This window comes from Vombatus ursinus, unplaced genomic scaffold, assembly GCF_900497805.2.
Source record: "Vombatus ursinus unplaced genomic scaffold, bare-nosed wombat genome assembly UNPS02014778.1, whole genome shotgun sequence".
In the NCBI taxonomy this organism is placed as follows: domain Eukaryota; kingdom Metazoa; phylum Chordata; class Mammalia; order Diprotodontia; family Vombatidae; genus Vombatus; species Vombatus ursinus.
In genome coordinates, this window is record NW_020954556.1 from 21,364,489 (window position 1) to 21,378,412 (window position 13,924).

Consider the following 13,924-nt stretch of genomic DNA (forward strand, 5'->3'; position numbering starts at 1 on the left):
TTTTACAAGGACAAAAATTGGCCTTTCAGCATTTCCACTTTCCTTCCTGAGGAACTGATTTTTTTGGGGGGGGGGTGGGGGGGGGAAGAGAAAAACCACAGGAGAAGAATTATCCTAACAATTAATGAAGATAAAGTGTAAATTGAATAACTGTTTATTTATTTAATGAAAGGAACACTGCAGTGATGATTACATAGTCTAATCACAATTTATGACTTAGCAATAAAAGCAGTGTTTAAGAAGGATTTTCTAAAACTGACTATTGATAAGAGGCATTTTTAGGGGGGAGTTATCCAAAGAGATACACATGTCTGCAGAGCTATCATTTGAATCTGATCTGTAGTGAAGCTAGATAAAAGAGGAGAAAGCACTGCAACAAAGCATTCTATTATCCAAAGTTTCATTATCAGAAGCAAGAACAAAAGAGGCCTGAAACTGTGTTTCCAGGCCCTAAACTACTCTGAAGAAACGTTTAAGACAAGCAGCATTGTTTTCTCCTGAACTGAAACTGCCTATTCCTTAGCATCTTCAGAAACCACTAGCATCTCTTGAGCCTTCATCGCCAGCTCAACCTTTTCACTTACGTCTGCCATCATCACACCACTTCCACCGCAGCCACAGAACTAGCTCTGAGAAGTCAACTTATCTCTTCCAATAAGCATTTATTAAACACTTACTATGTAAAAGGTATTGTCAGGTGCTCGGGGTACAATGACCAAAAAAAAAGAAAAGAAACTCAGACCTCAAAGGGCTGGTACTCTACTGCGGGTGGAGGGTGAGGAGTGGAGATACAACAGAGAAATGCAATTCATGGAGCTGACCCCAAATAATCCAATAATAGTAGGTCACAGGTAAGTAGTGCTGTAAGATTTACCTAACACTTCACACACATCTCATTTGTTCTTCACAACAACCCTTCAGGTACATGCTGTTAGCTGCCCCATTTTATAGGTGAGAGTTGTGTAAGCGACTTGCCCAGGATGATACAGCTAATAAATGTCCAACCCATATTTAAATCTAGATCTTCCTAACTCCAAATCTGCCTTAAGAAAGAATTAATTATTAAATTTAATATATTAAACAGCATTTATGCCCATGGATGTTTGGAAACGTGGCCTAATGTCTGCAAATGTGAAATAACTAAGAGTAAATTAATTTATCCAGGTCACAGCTTCACTTTCATTTTCACTTGACTCCATTTATTGATTTGAACAGCTAATTAAGATATTGCTGCCTCGCTTGGAAAGAAGCCCTGAAATATAACAAGATGTAGAAACATTTTTATTTAAATCTGCAATTACATGGCAGAAACCCACTCTTATGTCACTATTTTAACAAAGTCAGATTTCAACGAGATTCATTGTCTTAAGGTCACAAATGACAGATGGATAAACAGGATTTTGATGAATGAATCTGGCAACAGTCATTTCCTTTTCACAGACATTAGTCTAAGCTATTTCCATGACCAAAGATTTACCATATTACCTCACTTATGTTCTTCATATCTCAATGATATTCCTTCATATTTCATTGAAATTAAGGCCATCCAGTATGAGCTTCCTCATTTATCCTCTTGTTCATCTCAAACTACCTTTGTATCCATCACTTTTTTCCCCTCCCTCAAAGGGAGAAGTCTTTCCTCTGTTCCAAGGAAAATTCATACTCTTCTGTTCTTGATTCAAATCCTCGCATGCCCACTCAGGGACTTTACTCCATCAATTAGTCCTTCTCTTTGGTACATCTTCAATGTTTTCCTCTCCTTTGACTTCAAAGAAGCTCATGTTCTCTTCTTTTCTATCAGGCTTCTCCAAAAAGCAATTTAAGATACTGAATTTGGGGTGGTGTGGAGGGATTCATGGGTCTTTCCTACTACTTAACATCAAATGCTCTTTAAATAAGTCACTTTTGTGGTAAGTCACTGGCCACAGCAGGAAATGAAAAACAACCCTCACACCAATCACTAAATGAATAAACACATTTATTAAGTTCCTGTTATGTACCAGATATTGTGCTAAGTGCTAGGGACATAAAAAGAAACAAAAGATAGTCCCTGCCCTCAAGAAGTTTACAATCTAATGGCGCAGTCAATATGCAAACAAATACATACAAAGTAACCTATATACAGGATAAAAAGAAAAAAAATTAAAGGAAAACATTAGAATTAAGAGGGCTTAGGAAAGACTTCCAGTAGAGATGGGATTTTAGTTGGGACAGGTAAGTCAGCAGGCAAAGTTAAGGGAAGAGAGCATTCTAGGTATGAGGGACAGAGAGAGGCAAAATGCCCAGACCGAAGAGGAGGAGTGTCTTGTTTGTGGAACAGCCAGGAGATCCTGTAAGTCCTTCTTTGCTGGGCTTTCAGTATGCTGAAGCACAGTGGCTAGACCTTGTCCAAATATGGTAGGCTGACATCTCTTTAGTCTTAGCCACCACAGCCACCCATGCAGTGCTGCAAGGTTAAAACTAGCTCTTTCCTTTGTGAACCCTCCATCTGAGCTGGAGGTCAAAGTAAGTCACTCTTATATACCCCAGGATCCTCTCTGGCTTAGCTGAAAATTAATTTGAGCCAGGACAAAAGGTAATATGAGTTGAATAAGTCAATATGAGGGCATTTGAAGAAGATAGTAGAGCTCACAATCCCCACAAGGGCTGGGTAAGCATGGATGAATCACAATCTGCATTGCTGGAGGTAATATCCAAATCAATAAAATCATCCATTTGATCTATTTGAATATTGAGAAAGGTTTCCTTATAACTTTCACCTTACTTTCTAATATCCTCTCCACCCACCTTGGCATTTTCTACTTGATATTGTAACACTATTTAGATCTACATTATATTTATCTCCATATCAAAGCTATGCCTGAATCCTTAATTGTCTCTTTTTGCTTCATCTTGGACCTCCCTCCAACAATTATCCCCCATCTGTCTGGTATCATTAATCCTATGTCTTGGAGGCAATGTATACAGCGTTAGGAGCCACTGAACTTGGAAGCAGGAGGCTTAAATATTGGCTCTGTCACTATAAAATCACTTAACTACTTGGGGCACTGGTTTTCCTATGCACAAAATTAAGGAGCTAAATGGTTTCTTAGGTTCCTTCCAGCTGTAATATCCTATAGTCTCTCTCTCTGTCTCTCTCTTTAATGGTTCCTACCCTTTAGCCTGTGAATCTATTCAACTCATTCTTATCCCAATGCTTTATTCCCTTGTCTCTGTTACTGTGTCTGATTTAGTTTCTTCCTTTCACCATTCAGTTTCTGGAAGGAATGGTTTAACCTTCATTACCTACACTTTTCCATCATTCATTGTAATGTGGATTCCATTTCTACAACCTCATTGAAACAGTTTCTTTAACTTTAAATGCCCTAAGATCTGACACCACTAGGGTAGTACCATCAGGCAAAAACCAACTTCATAGTACCTGGTTTTAGGACTGCCATGGGAGTTCCCTACATGGAATGGCCCACTCAGCTGGTGAGAGGTACAATAAAAACAACTGATGGATTATATTCATTGTGGGTCATCCTCTGTACATATCTGGCACCTCAATCTGTGGAGATTATCCAGTGTGCTGGCACTTAATCTGGACTGTACTTGCAGGATGACTATCTGGTAAGACTCTAGGAGATGAAAGACATCCTGTCTTTAAATGTAGATGACCCACTATACTTCCACTTACTGTGTGAAATTCATGTGCCTTGCCCAAGGTTCAAAATCCCTTAGGTCATTTGCTAAGAGGAGCATTGCCTCTTCGGTGTTCTTTGGACAGTTATCACATGAAATACATAAGAATTAGGTCAATACAAAAATGTGTTTAAACATGAACATTTAATTCTTAAGTAGGTCAGAATGGCAAGATCACAGGAAAAGTGAGAAGAGGTATATGAACTACTAAATCAGAACCAATACAGCATAAATGAGAGAGGGCTGGCCTTGGCCTAATGAAGATCTGGGCCCATGCGGTGCCTCAGACCCAGTGCCACTGGCAACTCTCTAGGATTCTCAGTTACAGAGGAGTTGCCTATCTGAATCTGTAGAAGGAGTTTCCACATTACAATTTCTTTACAGTGACCAAATAACAAATGTGGACTGAAAACCTCCAAAACATAAAATAAGAATGGTTAAGTTCTTATGCCTAGAGAAAGTAAGTTCATCTCTCATAACCATAAGTATTGCACAATTTAAGCACTGCACAAGTACCTGGAAAGAATTTTTTAAAATATTAGTCCAATACTGATCCTAACTATGGAATTTTAACAAAAAGCTTTTTTAAAAATGAATATGAATAGAACAATATTATGGTTTAGCTTTACAAAGATACCTTTTGATTTAGAGATTAATGATTTCCATGCTGCACCTCCAATCCCTCTGACACATACACACTAGATTGCTACTGAGAGGTATGAGTAAAAGAGACCTCCTTTCCTTCACATATATAGCATCTTATTTCCCTAAGACCTGTTTTTGATACAAACTAAGCTAAAATGCAAACATCATAATTTTTAAAGTGATTTTTACTCAGTTTGATGAGTGTCCCCCCCCTCTTATGTCACTGGGAAATAAACTATTTTCACCAGCTAAAAAGGTACCAACACATGAGTTGTAATTTTCCTAGAGCCAAGGTCAATCAGGAGAACATGTGCATTGTCCCAATTATTTCCATATTCTTAAAGAAAGCTTCTTCGGAGTTAAAAATTATTCTGAGATGACAATTTCATATAAAGTTATTAAGCTTTTCCACACTTATGTTCATCACTGTCAGGATCCATTTTGACTGATTTTTTCCAAGTTCTTAAGAGTGACAGTAGTCTAAAAAACTGCAGTGGTCACTCAGACTATTTTTTTTTAAAGTACAACCATTATATAAAGGCTATCATTTTAAAAAACCTGGTTCAGTTTAAAAGAACTATGATAACCAGGAAAGATTTCAACTTCCTTACTAATGACAGAATTGTTTGCATGTACTTGCATAGCATTTTTTTTCTCTTTAAAGACAAAATTACTGGTCAATGAAAAACTGGTCTGTACAAAGGCAGATTCTCTAAGTCTATTGTTTTTCACTTTTTATTACAAGAAGAAAAGTATGTGAGAAAAAAAAGTTGCCACTTAACTGAGTTCTCTTTTGAACATTTAGGAACAAAATTTAAAAGTCAAGACAATTAAATTAAATTTATTTTTACAATACAAAAGCATGATTGCTCAGCAGCTATTTGATGATCCTGAAAGCTTAAATTTTTACATTTTCAAAAGGACAAGATTAAAAATTAAAACTATAAAAGGTAGGAAAACTACTACTTCCCAGGAACTTCAACCCTGGATGTCTTTTCTTTAAGAGAAAAACAAATTAATATATAATATTGCATATTACTGAAGGAAAAGTTACTTGCTTCTTTTCATGAACTTTTTTGCTTCTTTCAAAAGCTCTTCAACATCTTCGTCTTCCTGGTCTTCATGTGCTGGCTCCCAGTCAGAATCCTCATCTGTTGGTTCATACTCCTCTTCTTCGTCATCTAAAAAGCTGTCATTCAAATCATACTCATTCGGTTGGCCATCATCATCACTATCTTCATCCAAAACACTTGCACCTACACAAATAGAAGATTTGAATACTTAACAACTTAATTACTTCTAAATCATTACTGTCTCTTAGTTAGCTAAAGGCTAATTTCAGAAGCTCTGGTTGCAGGAGAGAAAGAAAAACCAAAAGTGAGATGAGCAGCCACCACAAAGTTCTAGGAAGTACTCTAAAAGTATCATTTATCCACATGATGGGGCAGTATAATATAATGGAAAAAGCACTGGTTTTGGAGTTAGGAAGCCTGAGTTTGAAGACTGGCTCTGACACTAGCTTTGTGACCTTGGTTATTTAATTACTTAATCTCCAAATCTCAGTTTACTCATCTGCTATATGGAGAAAAGACTTGCATTACTTACCTTACAGAGTTACTGGAACAAAGAACTTTGTAAACCTGAATAGTCCTATAGAAGTGGAAGTTATTATTATAAGGTTTTCAGCAACTGCCATTGGTTCTGATCCCCATTAAGACATAGACTGGTATAAATAAAGTTAAGTCCCTATGGCCATCATAATTACTAATAATACTATTTACTAAAATGTGCTATTGAGAGTATCAGGCCACATAATATCTGCAAAAAGTTTTGAAAAGTAAAGTTATTATAATTTTATGTTAAAAGCATTTAGCTTGTCAAAGCTAATATTTCTATAATTATACTTATATAAAAAATTTCCAAATACCATGCTCCTGGCACCCAAATGGAACCTTTATCCCACCCCAATATATAGTTCCTCCACAGTAAGCAAGAGGAAAGCAGAGTACAACCATAACCAAGAGTGGCTCCACTTTGAAAGCCTTTGCCTAAAATTCTATACTAAGTACGTCAGAACACACGAGTTTTAAACAAACACTGAAATGAAACATCTGGTTAGATGGATCTGGATCACAGGATAAGAAGTTAGCACCTTTGCCTCTGAATGCAACCCTTTTTTTTTTTTTTCACCTGAATCTAGGATTTCTTTGGTGTGGTGAACCAGAGTGTGGAAATCCCCTTCCCAAATGCAGATAGGCAGCTCATCTGTAACTTACAGCTTCAGACTGTTGCAGTGAGGGTAAGAAGATTGCCCAGATGTGTGCCCAAGGTAACACAACTTTAGTATTCATCAGAGGCAGTATTTGAACAAGAGCCTTCCTGATTCCAAGGCCAACTTTTAATCCACTACACCTTTCTGCCTTTCACCTCTGTAGACACAATGGTAATTTTTTTCCTAAAATATTTATATACAGTTGGATAGAAAATCAGAGATGGTGGTCACTGAGCTAAAGGCATCTAGAATTTAGAAATAAGCAAAGAAACAATGAAGATGAATGAAGAATTATAAAAGGCGAGGTTTTTTTTTAAGTAAAAGAAAATAAATAGCTTTATTCTTAGCCTCTTCAAGGTCAAATCAAAGCTGCTCATCTTCAAAGTCACTCTTGGCATCTGAGCAAGCTGTAATCTGAAGGACTGTAGGTTTACAGCTAGAAGGGAACTCTGAGACCTTCTGGTCCAATGACTTCATTTTACAGATGAGAGAACTGAAGCTCAATGAAGGTAAAGGACTTTCCAACAATCACTGGGATTCAAACTCAGCTCATCTGACTCAAAATCTAATGTGCTCTCTACCACACAGGCTGCTTCTCTGAGAGCCAGGCCACCTGAAAGGGAACTCCCAAGTGGTGGGCAAACAAAATTAGCTTTCTCCCAATTGTTTTATACAATAATGGACCCAAGTGACAGCAGGTCATTTTCAGCTGACATTATGCTAGAAATAACACTATATGTGTTTTAAAGCACTGACCTGAGACTGTCTGTGTACCAAACAATTATCAGACCTTCTAGCAGCAATTAAATTAGTGACTTTGAGATTTACATATATCAACAATCATCGAGTTGGGAGCTTGTTTTTTTTTAGCTTTCTAGCAGTCTAGATGTATTTTTAGGGGAATGTCAGCCCTCTTCTTCAACAAAGCCATGCCAAACAGCATTCAGTAAAGGTTAATGCATGCCTATCGGCTTGGCAAACTGCTTTGAAAAGAAGGCACTTGATCCTAACTATGACAAGCTTTCTTGTACCTTGGCAACAAGTTCAGGAATCAAGACTCTATTTCTAAAATAAATACTGCTAACCTTTTCATTTAAGTTGCTTGGGAAATAATAAGAAATTGTGCTGTGTCTATCTAAGGAATGAAGTGACTATCTTCATAAAATAAACGTAATTTACTTTTATGCAAAAATTAAATACTGGAACATTTAACACATTAAGAAAAAACACAAGTTTTCTCTGATTTAGAAAATATAGCATAATTATACCTAGAAACTGGAGATCTAAATGAAAAGAGATAAAATCTGTAAAGCTCAATGGGATTCTACAACTTTAGTTACTACAGAGACAATTCAGAAGAAGATCGCCATCCAAGAGAGTTAAGATCCTAGGGTACCAAATGAACTGTTATAAAGCAGTCTCGCCATTAAGGTGGTTGGCTGCTGGGCAACAGTCCCTAGAAGAGAAAAGAGCTACAGAAATGCCTGTAAGTCCTCTCTTCTATATGGTAAAAATCTTCAATTCACCCACCGGATTCTCGTATGGCATTATCTCAATGCCCTTCACCATACTGGTCACTCTCCTCTGGATTCTCTCCACCTTATCAATATTGTTCTTAAAACAAGGCAACCAAGCTAAGGCAGAGTATGGCAGGGTTATCCCTTCACTGACCTTAGATATCATGTCTTTATAACTATGAATATTCTGACACCTTCCTACTTTTCCAGCCTCATTATACCTTTGCTCCATATATATGCTCGATGGTCTAGCCAAACTGGTCTCACCATTCCTCACATACAACAGTCCATCTGCCATCTCAGTGCCTTTGCACTGTCTGTTCCTTTTCCTGGAACAATCTCCTTCTTCATCTCTGCCTCTTGGAATCTGGCTCAGCTCAAGCACTCTCTGAGGTGCTATGAAGCCATCAGGACCACTTTGGGGAGGCAGTGATTCTGAGTATATTATCTGGCCTACACTTCTTCATTTTGATAACAATAACAGAAAGAGATGCTATCAAATACTTGGCCATCATCTAGGTAAACTAAATCTTGATCTAAGTTTTAAAAAAAGGAAATATGGTTAATTTGGCTAGGCCTATTCTTAATGAAGTCATGGTGGCTCTTTGCAATCAAAGTTTCCTTTTCTTGATATTTACTAACTATCATTTTAATACTACATTCTAGAATTTTATCACTCTCTCCTCTTTTTTTAAAAAAATCAGAGCCTCTAACCTTCTCTTCTCTTTAGCACCTCTTCTGTTCTCTACAATCCATCAACTATCACTGGCTCAGCAATCACATCTAATAGTTCCTTCCATAACTTGGTACACCCAGTTTGGCAGAACCTAGTGATCTAAATATATCCAAGGTAGCAAAGTAATCAAACATTGATTAAATGCCTCCTATGTGCTAGGAACAGTACTAAGCACTGAGTATATAAAGTCAAATGTCAAAAAGTCCTCTACCTTGAGTAGCTTACAATCTAGTGAGTAGAGACATGTACAAAATATAGACATATAAAACAGAAACAAGGTGATGGGGAGGGAAGAAGGAAAGAAATGGAAGCTAAGGAGATCAGGAAAGACTTCATGTTGAAAGTAGTACCTCCAGGGACAGAGCCAAGATGGCAGAGCAAAGTAATCACTTTTTCCCAGCTCCCAACATACCCCTCTAAACCACTTTTAAAAAGCACATCACAACCAAATTCTAAGTGGGATAACCAATAAAAAGTCACAGTGAGTCATTTTTATAGCCCAAGGCACCTAAAGAAGACTGAAGAGTTTGTAGACCCTGGCAGCAAGGTGACAGCAGCAGCAGTAGCGATAGCACTGAGAGTGCTTAGCACCTGGGACACTTTAGAGGACCACCATGCTAGCACTAGGTGCAGGACCAGGTGCCATTTGGCATCTTCACTGACCATTACTCAGTTTCAGTTATAAGGTCCAGAGTGAAGAAGATCATTTGCAGTTGCAATGAAGCAAGGACTCCACCTGGGTAAGGACCAAAGCACAGACCAGGAAGGCAGTGACCAGACCTCTGCCCAGGTCACACTACCTAGCAAGCACTAAAAACCTACATGCTTCCAAACCTGAGAAAGCAGCAGGACATAAAAATCAGAAGACTAGACCCAACATCCCCACTGTCCCAGAGTGAGCAGAGCCCAGCTCTAAAATAAAGTCCAAAATCAAACAAAATTTAATCAAAATGTGAACTCTCTTATAGGAAAAACAACTGACCTGGAAAGGAGAGATAATTTGAGATTATTAGTCTACCTAAAATCCATGTCTGAAAAAAGGGCCTAGACATCATATTTCATGAATTTATAAAGGAAAACTTCTCAGATATCAGAACCAGATGGTAAAATACAAAGTGGCATTCCCTTTACCCCCACCCCCACTCCCACAAAACCCCTGAAAATAAGATCTGCTTTTAGGAAAAAAAAATCAATACAAGTTCTTTCAATTTTTTCCAAGTAGTAGTACTGTACATCATATAGTGCAAATAAAAACCATTTCTCTTTTTCTGTTTGTGTATCCTCAATGTTCTAAATGAAGATTTTTTAGAATCTGAATCTACATTCCCTTTATAATTTTACTGTAACTGTCCACTTTTATCAGATATTGTGTTTTCAGAATTGTTGAAGAAGTGTTTGTCAGATGTATTTTTTAAATCAGATCATCATTTTACAAGTAAATTATATAAGCAGAGACTTTCTGAAACTGCTAATTTTCCATGCAGATTTTCTGTATTGGGATTTAAGATAGCAGCTATTTTAACAAAGATCAACAGCTGATAACTAACACTTCAATATTTTCTTCTTTATTAAGCAAGAAACTTCATCAAAAAAATCTTTTTTTCTTTGTAAAAACTTTCATATTATATCTATGGCAGTTTCTTTTCTTTTAAAAGAAAAAAAGATGTGTTGGATCTGATTAGAAATGCATTATAGCAGATCATGAGTAGCATTTTCAATTTCACTGACAAGAAATATATAACATTATAAAATTTCTTTTAAAAATACACAATTTTACTTATAGAAATGCCATTTCCTTTCACGTTCCAATGTTCCAAATTGAATTTTCAAATGTAATAGAAACTTCTATTTTTAGCACTTCTCATCATCAGTGGATGTGCAGATTATGTGAAAAATGCCCCCATCTCCAACTTTGCCTGTTGAAATCCTACCCCTCTTTTAAAGCCCAGCCAAAAACCAACTCTATCATGAAATCTCTTCTTATCATTTTTTTATTTCCCTCAGTCAGATTCTCCCCAAATCAGAAAGTATTTTGTTCTGGACATAAGGAATTCATCATCAATTATTTTGTGTTATAGCTATCTTGTATTAGTTACTAACACTCTCCCCCATTCCCACCCAAAAAAGAGAAACAAAAAAAAAACCCCAAAATCCATCCAAAGAAAAAACCTCTATTTAAGATTAATATTCTTCAAGTGATGCTACATGTTATGAATCATGCAACATCACACTCTATGAAGAATCAAAATTGTGAGTGATCTAAAGTGAAATAGAAAGATACACAGTGGGCATAAGCAGGCTGCAGTCTATTACTAACAATGACATGTGCAAGAAGTGGAGGAGGAGGTAACATTGAGGAAACAACCAGAAAGGGAGGAGTAGGGAAGAACAGAGAGACAACCGGAAGGCGGCACTAATAATCCAAGAAATACTAAAGAGGAAGCCTTCTGGGACATGAGACAGATTCCTTGTGGAGGATTTGTGGAATGACACAAAAAAGAATCCTCTAAGAGGTGTGGATGGCTTGTCACTTGTGTCCTTGGAGGGAGTAACCACCTAAGTGAGGTTGGAGTTCCACTGAAATATAGTTCTTGGTCCCTCTCCCCACTAAGGGCAGGAAGTATCTCATCTAACCTTTTATCTCATCTAGGCCTTAACACAATGCAATGCCCAAAGAAGACACCTGATGTTTCTTAAACTGAATTATTTTTACATCCCAGTATGTAAGAAGATTTCATCAGATTTTCATCTTGCGTTTTTTTTTTCTTCAGTCTTTCTCGCACAGAATAGCAACCTTTTAAAAGTTTGTTTTAAACCACATTACTCACCTTTCTTAGTAGCCTTGTGTCTAGATCTTTTGGTTTTCATCTCTGCAGAAATACACACAGGTGTTATTATAGTAGTAGAGAGATACTTAAGTAGAATTGAATAAAAAATTCAAGCTTCAAAGAATATTTTTAGCAAATTACAAAGAAAATAAATACCAACTGGAGTATGACATTTTAACAAGGGATCAAAATAACAGATGAATATGGCATGGAGATTTCTTTAAATTCATTTTTGCCAAGGTAAAACTAAGTATTTATAAACTCACATACTCCTCTATCAAGAGAGACATGAGCTAGTAGATAAAATGATAGACCCAGCATCAGGAAGACTTAAATCCAGATCCCATGGGTAAATCCCTTAACTTCTAGAAGCATCAGGTAACTCTATAAGACTTAGCTACTAAGTGCCAACACTTAGAAAATTATAGATCCTTGACTTTTCTAAATTAGATTCTTCTACTACTCAAGTCCTTTTCTTTTTAAAGTAATATATTATACACTTTAAGCCAAACCAAATGAATATTTAACAAATATTTATCTTAAAATACATTTTTATTGATATATTTTGTTTTGACATCACCCAAATTTCCCCGTCTCTTTCCTCCTAAAGGGAGCCATCCTTTAAAACAAATATTTTAAAGGGAAAAAAGGGAGAAAATCAATAAAACTTTTTAATATATCAATAAAACCTGACTTATACTTAAGGTTTTGTACCCACATACCCCTCCCCTCTGCAATGGAGGGCAGGTATCTTCTCATTATTGTCTATTACTTATTTCTTCTTTGTACTTTTGCATTCTCCTTTTGTTCCCTATATTTATGCATAAAGTTATCTTTCATATAGTATATTCCTTTTTACAATCAATCAACAAACATTTATTAAGTGTTTAATACATGCCAGGCATTGTGCAAGGTGCTGGGGATACAAAGAAAAAAATTCAACCGTCCCTGCCCTCAAATAGCTTGTCATCTACCAAAGGAAGCAACAAAGAAAATACAAAGCCATTCTAGGGTAACAGGCCCTAGCAGCTACAGAGAACCCCTAGAATGACCCTGTGTTTACTTTGTTTATACCCATTGCAACGAGGCCCACGAAAAGCCTTTGATGAGAAGCAAAAGAGGCATGGGGAGCCAGTGTGCTTATACCACATTTGCATACATCTACTCTCTTAGTCTGGCTTTTCATCACGTATCATTAATTGTTAATGTTTTTACATCCTTTGAAAATCTTGGTAAAGGTATAATTTATTCAAAGGTATTCAAAGGTAAAGTTATGTTCATTCCTTGCTGCGTCCCGACCCAAGGCCCTTCAGGACTAATCCATTTGTAGACTGGTGCGTTGTCTCCCTGATGAGACACGATTCTTCAGCACAAGTACAATGCATTTTTGTCTCTTGATTCCCCCAGACCCAGTATGCTCTGTCACAGTATGAGTGCTTAGCAAATGCTTGTTGAATTGATTTGTGCCTAAGAAGGCACAAGAGCTGAACTTTCAAGAAAACTGGAGGTTTTAAGAGTCTAGGGGAAGAAGGGAATGCATTCTTGGCATGGGAGGGAGTTTGTATGAAGGCACAGAGATAAAGGATCAAATGTCACGTTTGAGGACGAGGAAGTTTGGCTGGATCTCAGATTGTGTGAAGGGGAATAAGGAATAATAAACCTGGAAAGGACAGTGGGATCCGGGCTGGGAAGTACTTTAAATTTCAGATGAAAGAATCTATATCGGTCCTAGAGCTGAAAGGGAGTCACTAGAGCTCACTGAGCATGAGAGGGATATGATCAGTCTGTACTTGAGGAATATCATTTTTGCAGGTGTGTGGAGAATGGGTTGGATCCAGGAGAGACGTGAGAAAGGGAGATCAATCAGAAGATATTACAATAATCTAGATGAGAAGTGTGAAGGGCCTGAACCACAGTGGTGCTGGGTGAGTGAAAAAAGTGCACAGATGAGAGATGCTGAGGAGACCACATATAAGACTTGTCACCTGATGAGCTATGTGGGACATGGGAGAGTGAACCTCAGTTGACTGAAGGATGATGATGCCTTCAACAGGAAGAATAAAGAGGGGGAGGGGAGCTGAAGGAAAGGGACATCCTGGGTTTGAGATGTTTCTGGACATCCAGTGAATGGTAATGTGAGACTGAGGCTAAGGAGAAAGACTTGGACTGTATCTCCAGACTACAGAATTATTTGCATAGAAATGGTAACTGTTGTTAATTCTCTCTCCTTTCATAAATTAAC

General features: G+C 37.2%; 1 protein-coding gene across 2 annotated transcripts in view; it reads right to left on the minus strand.

The window, feature by feature from the left end:
- Positions 1-2,142: 2,142 nt before the first annotated feature.
- Positions 2,143-13,924, minus strand: part of APLF (aprataxin and PNKP like factor) — a 66,032-nt gene continuing 54,250 nt past the window's right edge. For both annotated transcript variants that reach the window (XM_027865600.1, XM_027865602.1), the window contains exons 10-11: positions 11,683-11,724; positions 2,143-5,585 (exon numbers count right to left, since the gene is read on the minus strand). In XM_027865600.1, the coding sequence (XP_027721401.1) occupies positions 5,380-5,585; positions 11,683-11,724 (248 nt within the window). In that variant the 3' untranslated portion in view covers positions 2,143-5,379. The remainder of the gene's footprint in view (positions 5,586-11,682; positions 11,725-13,924) is intronic.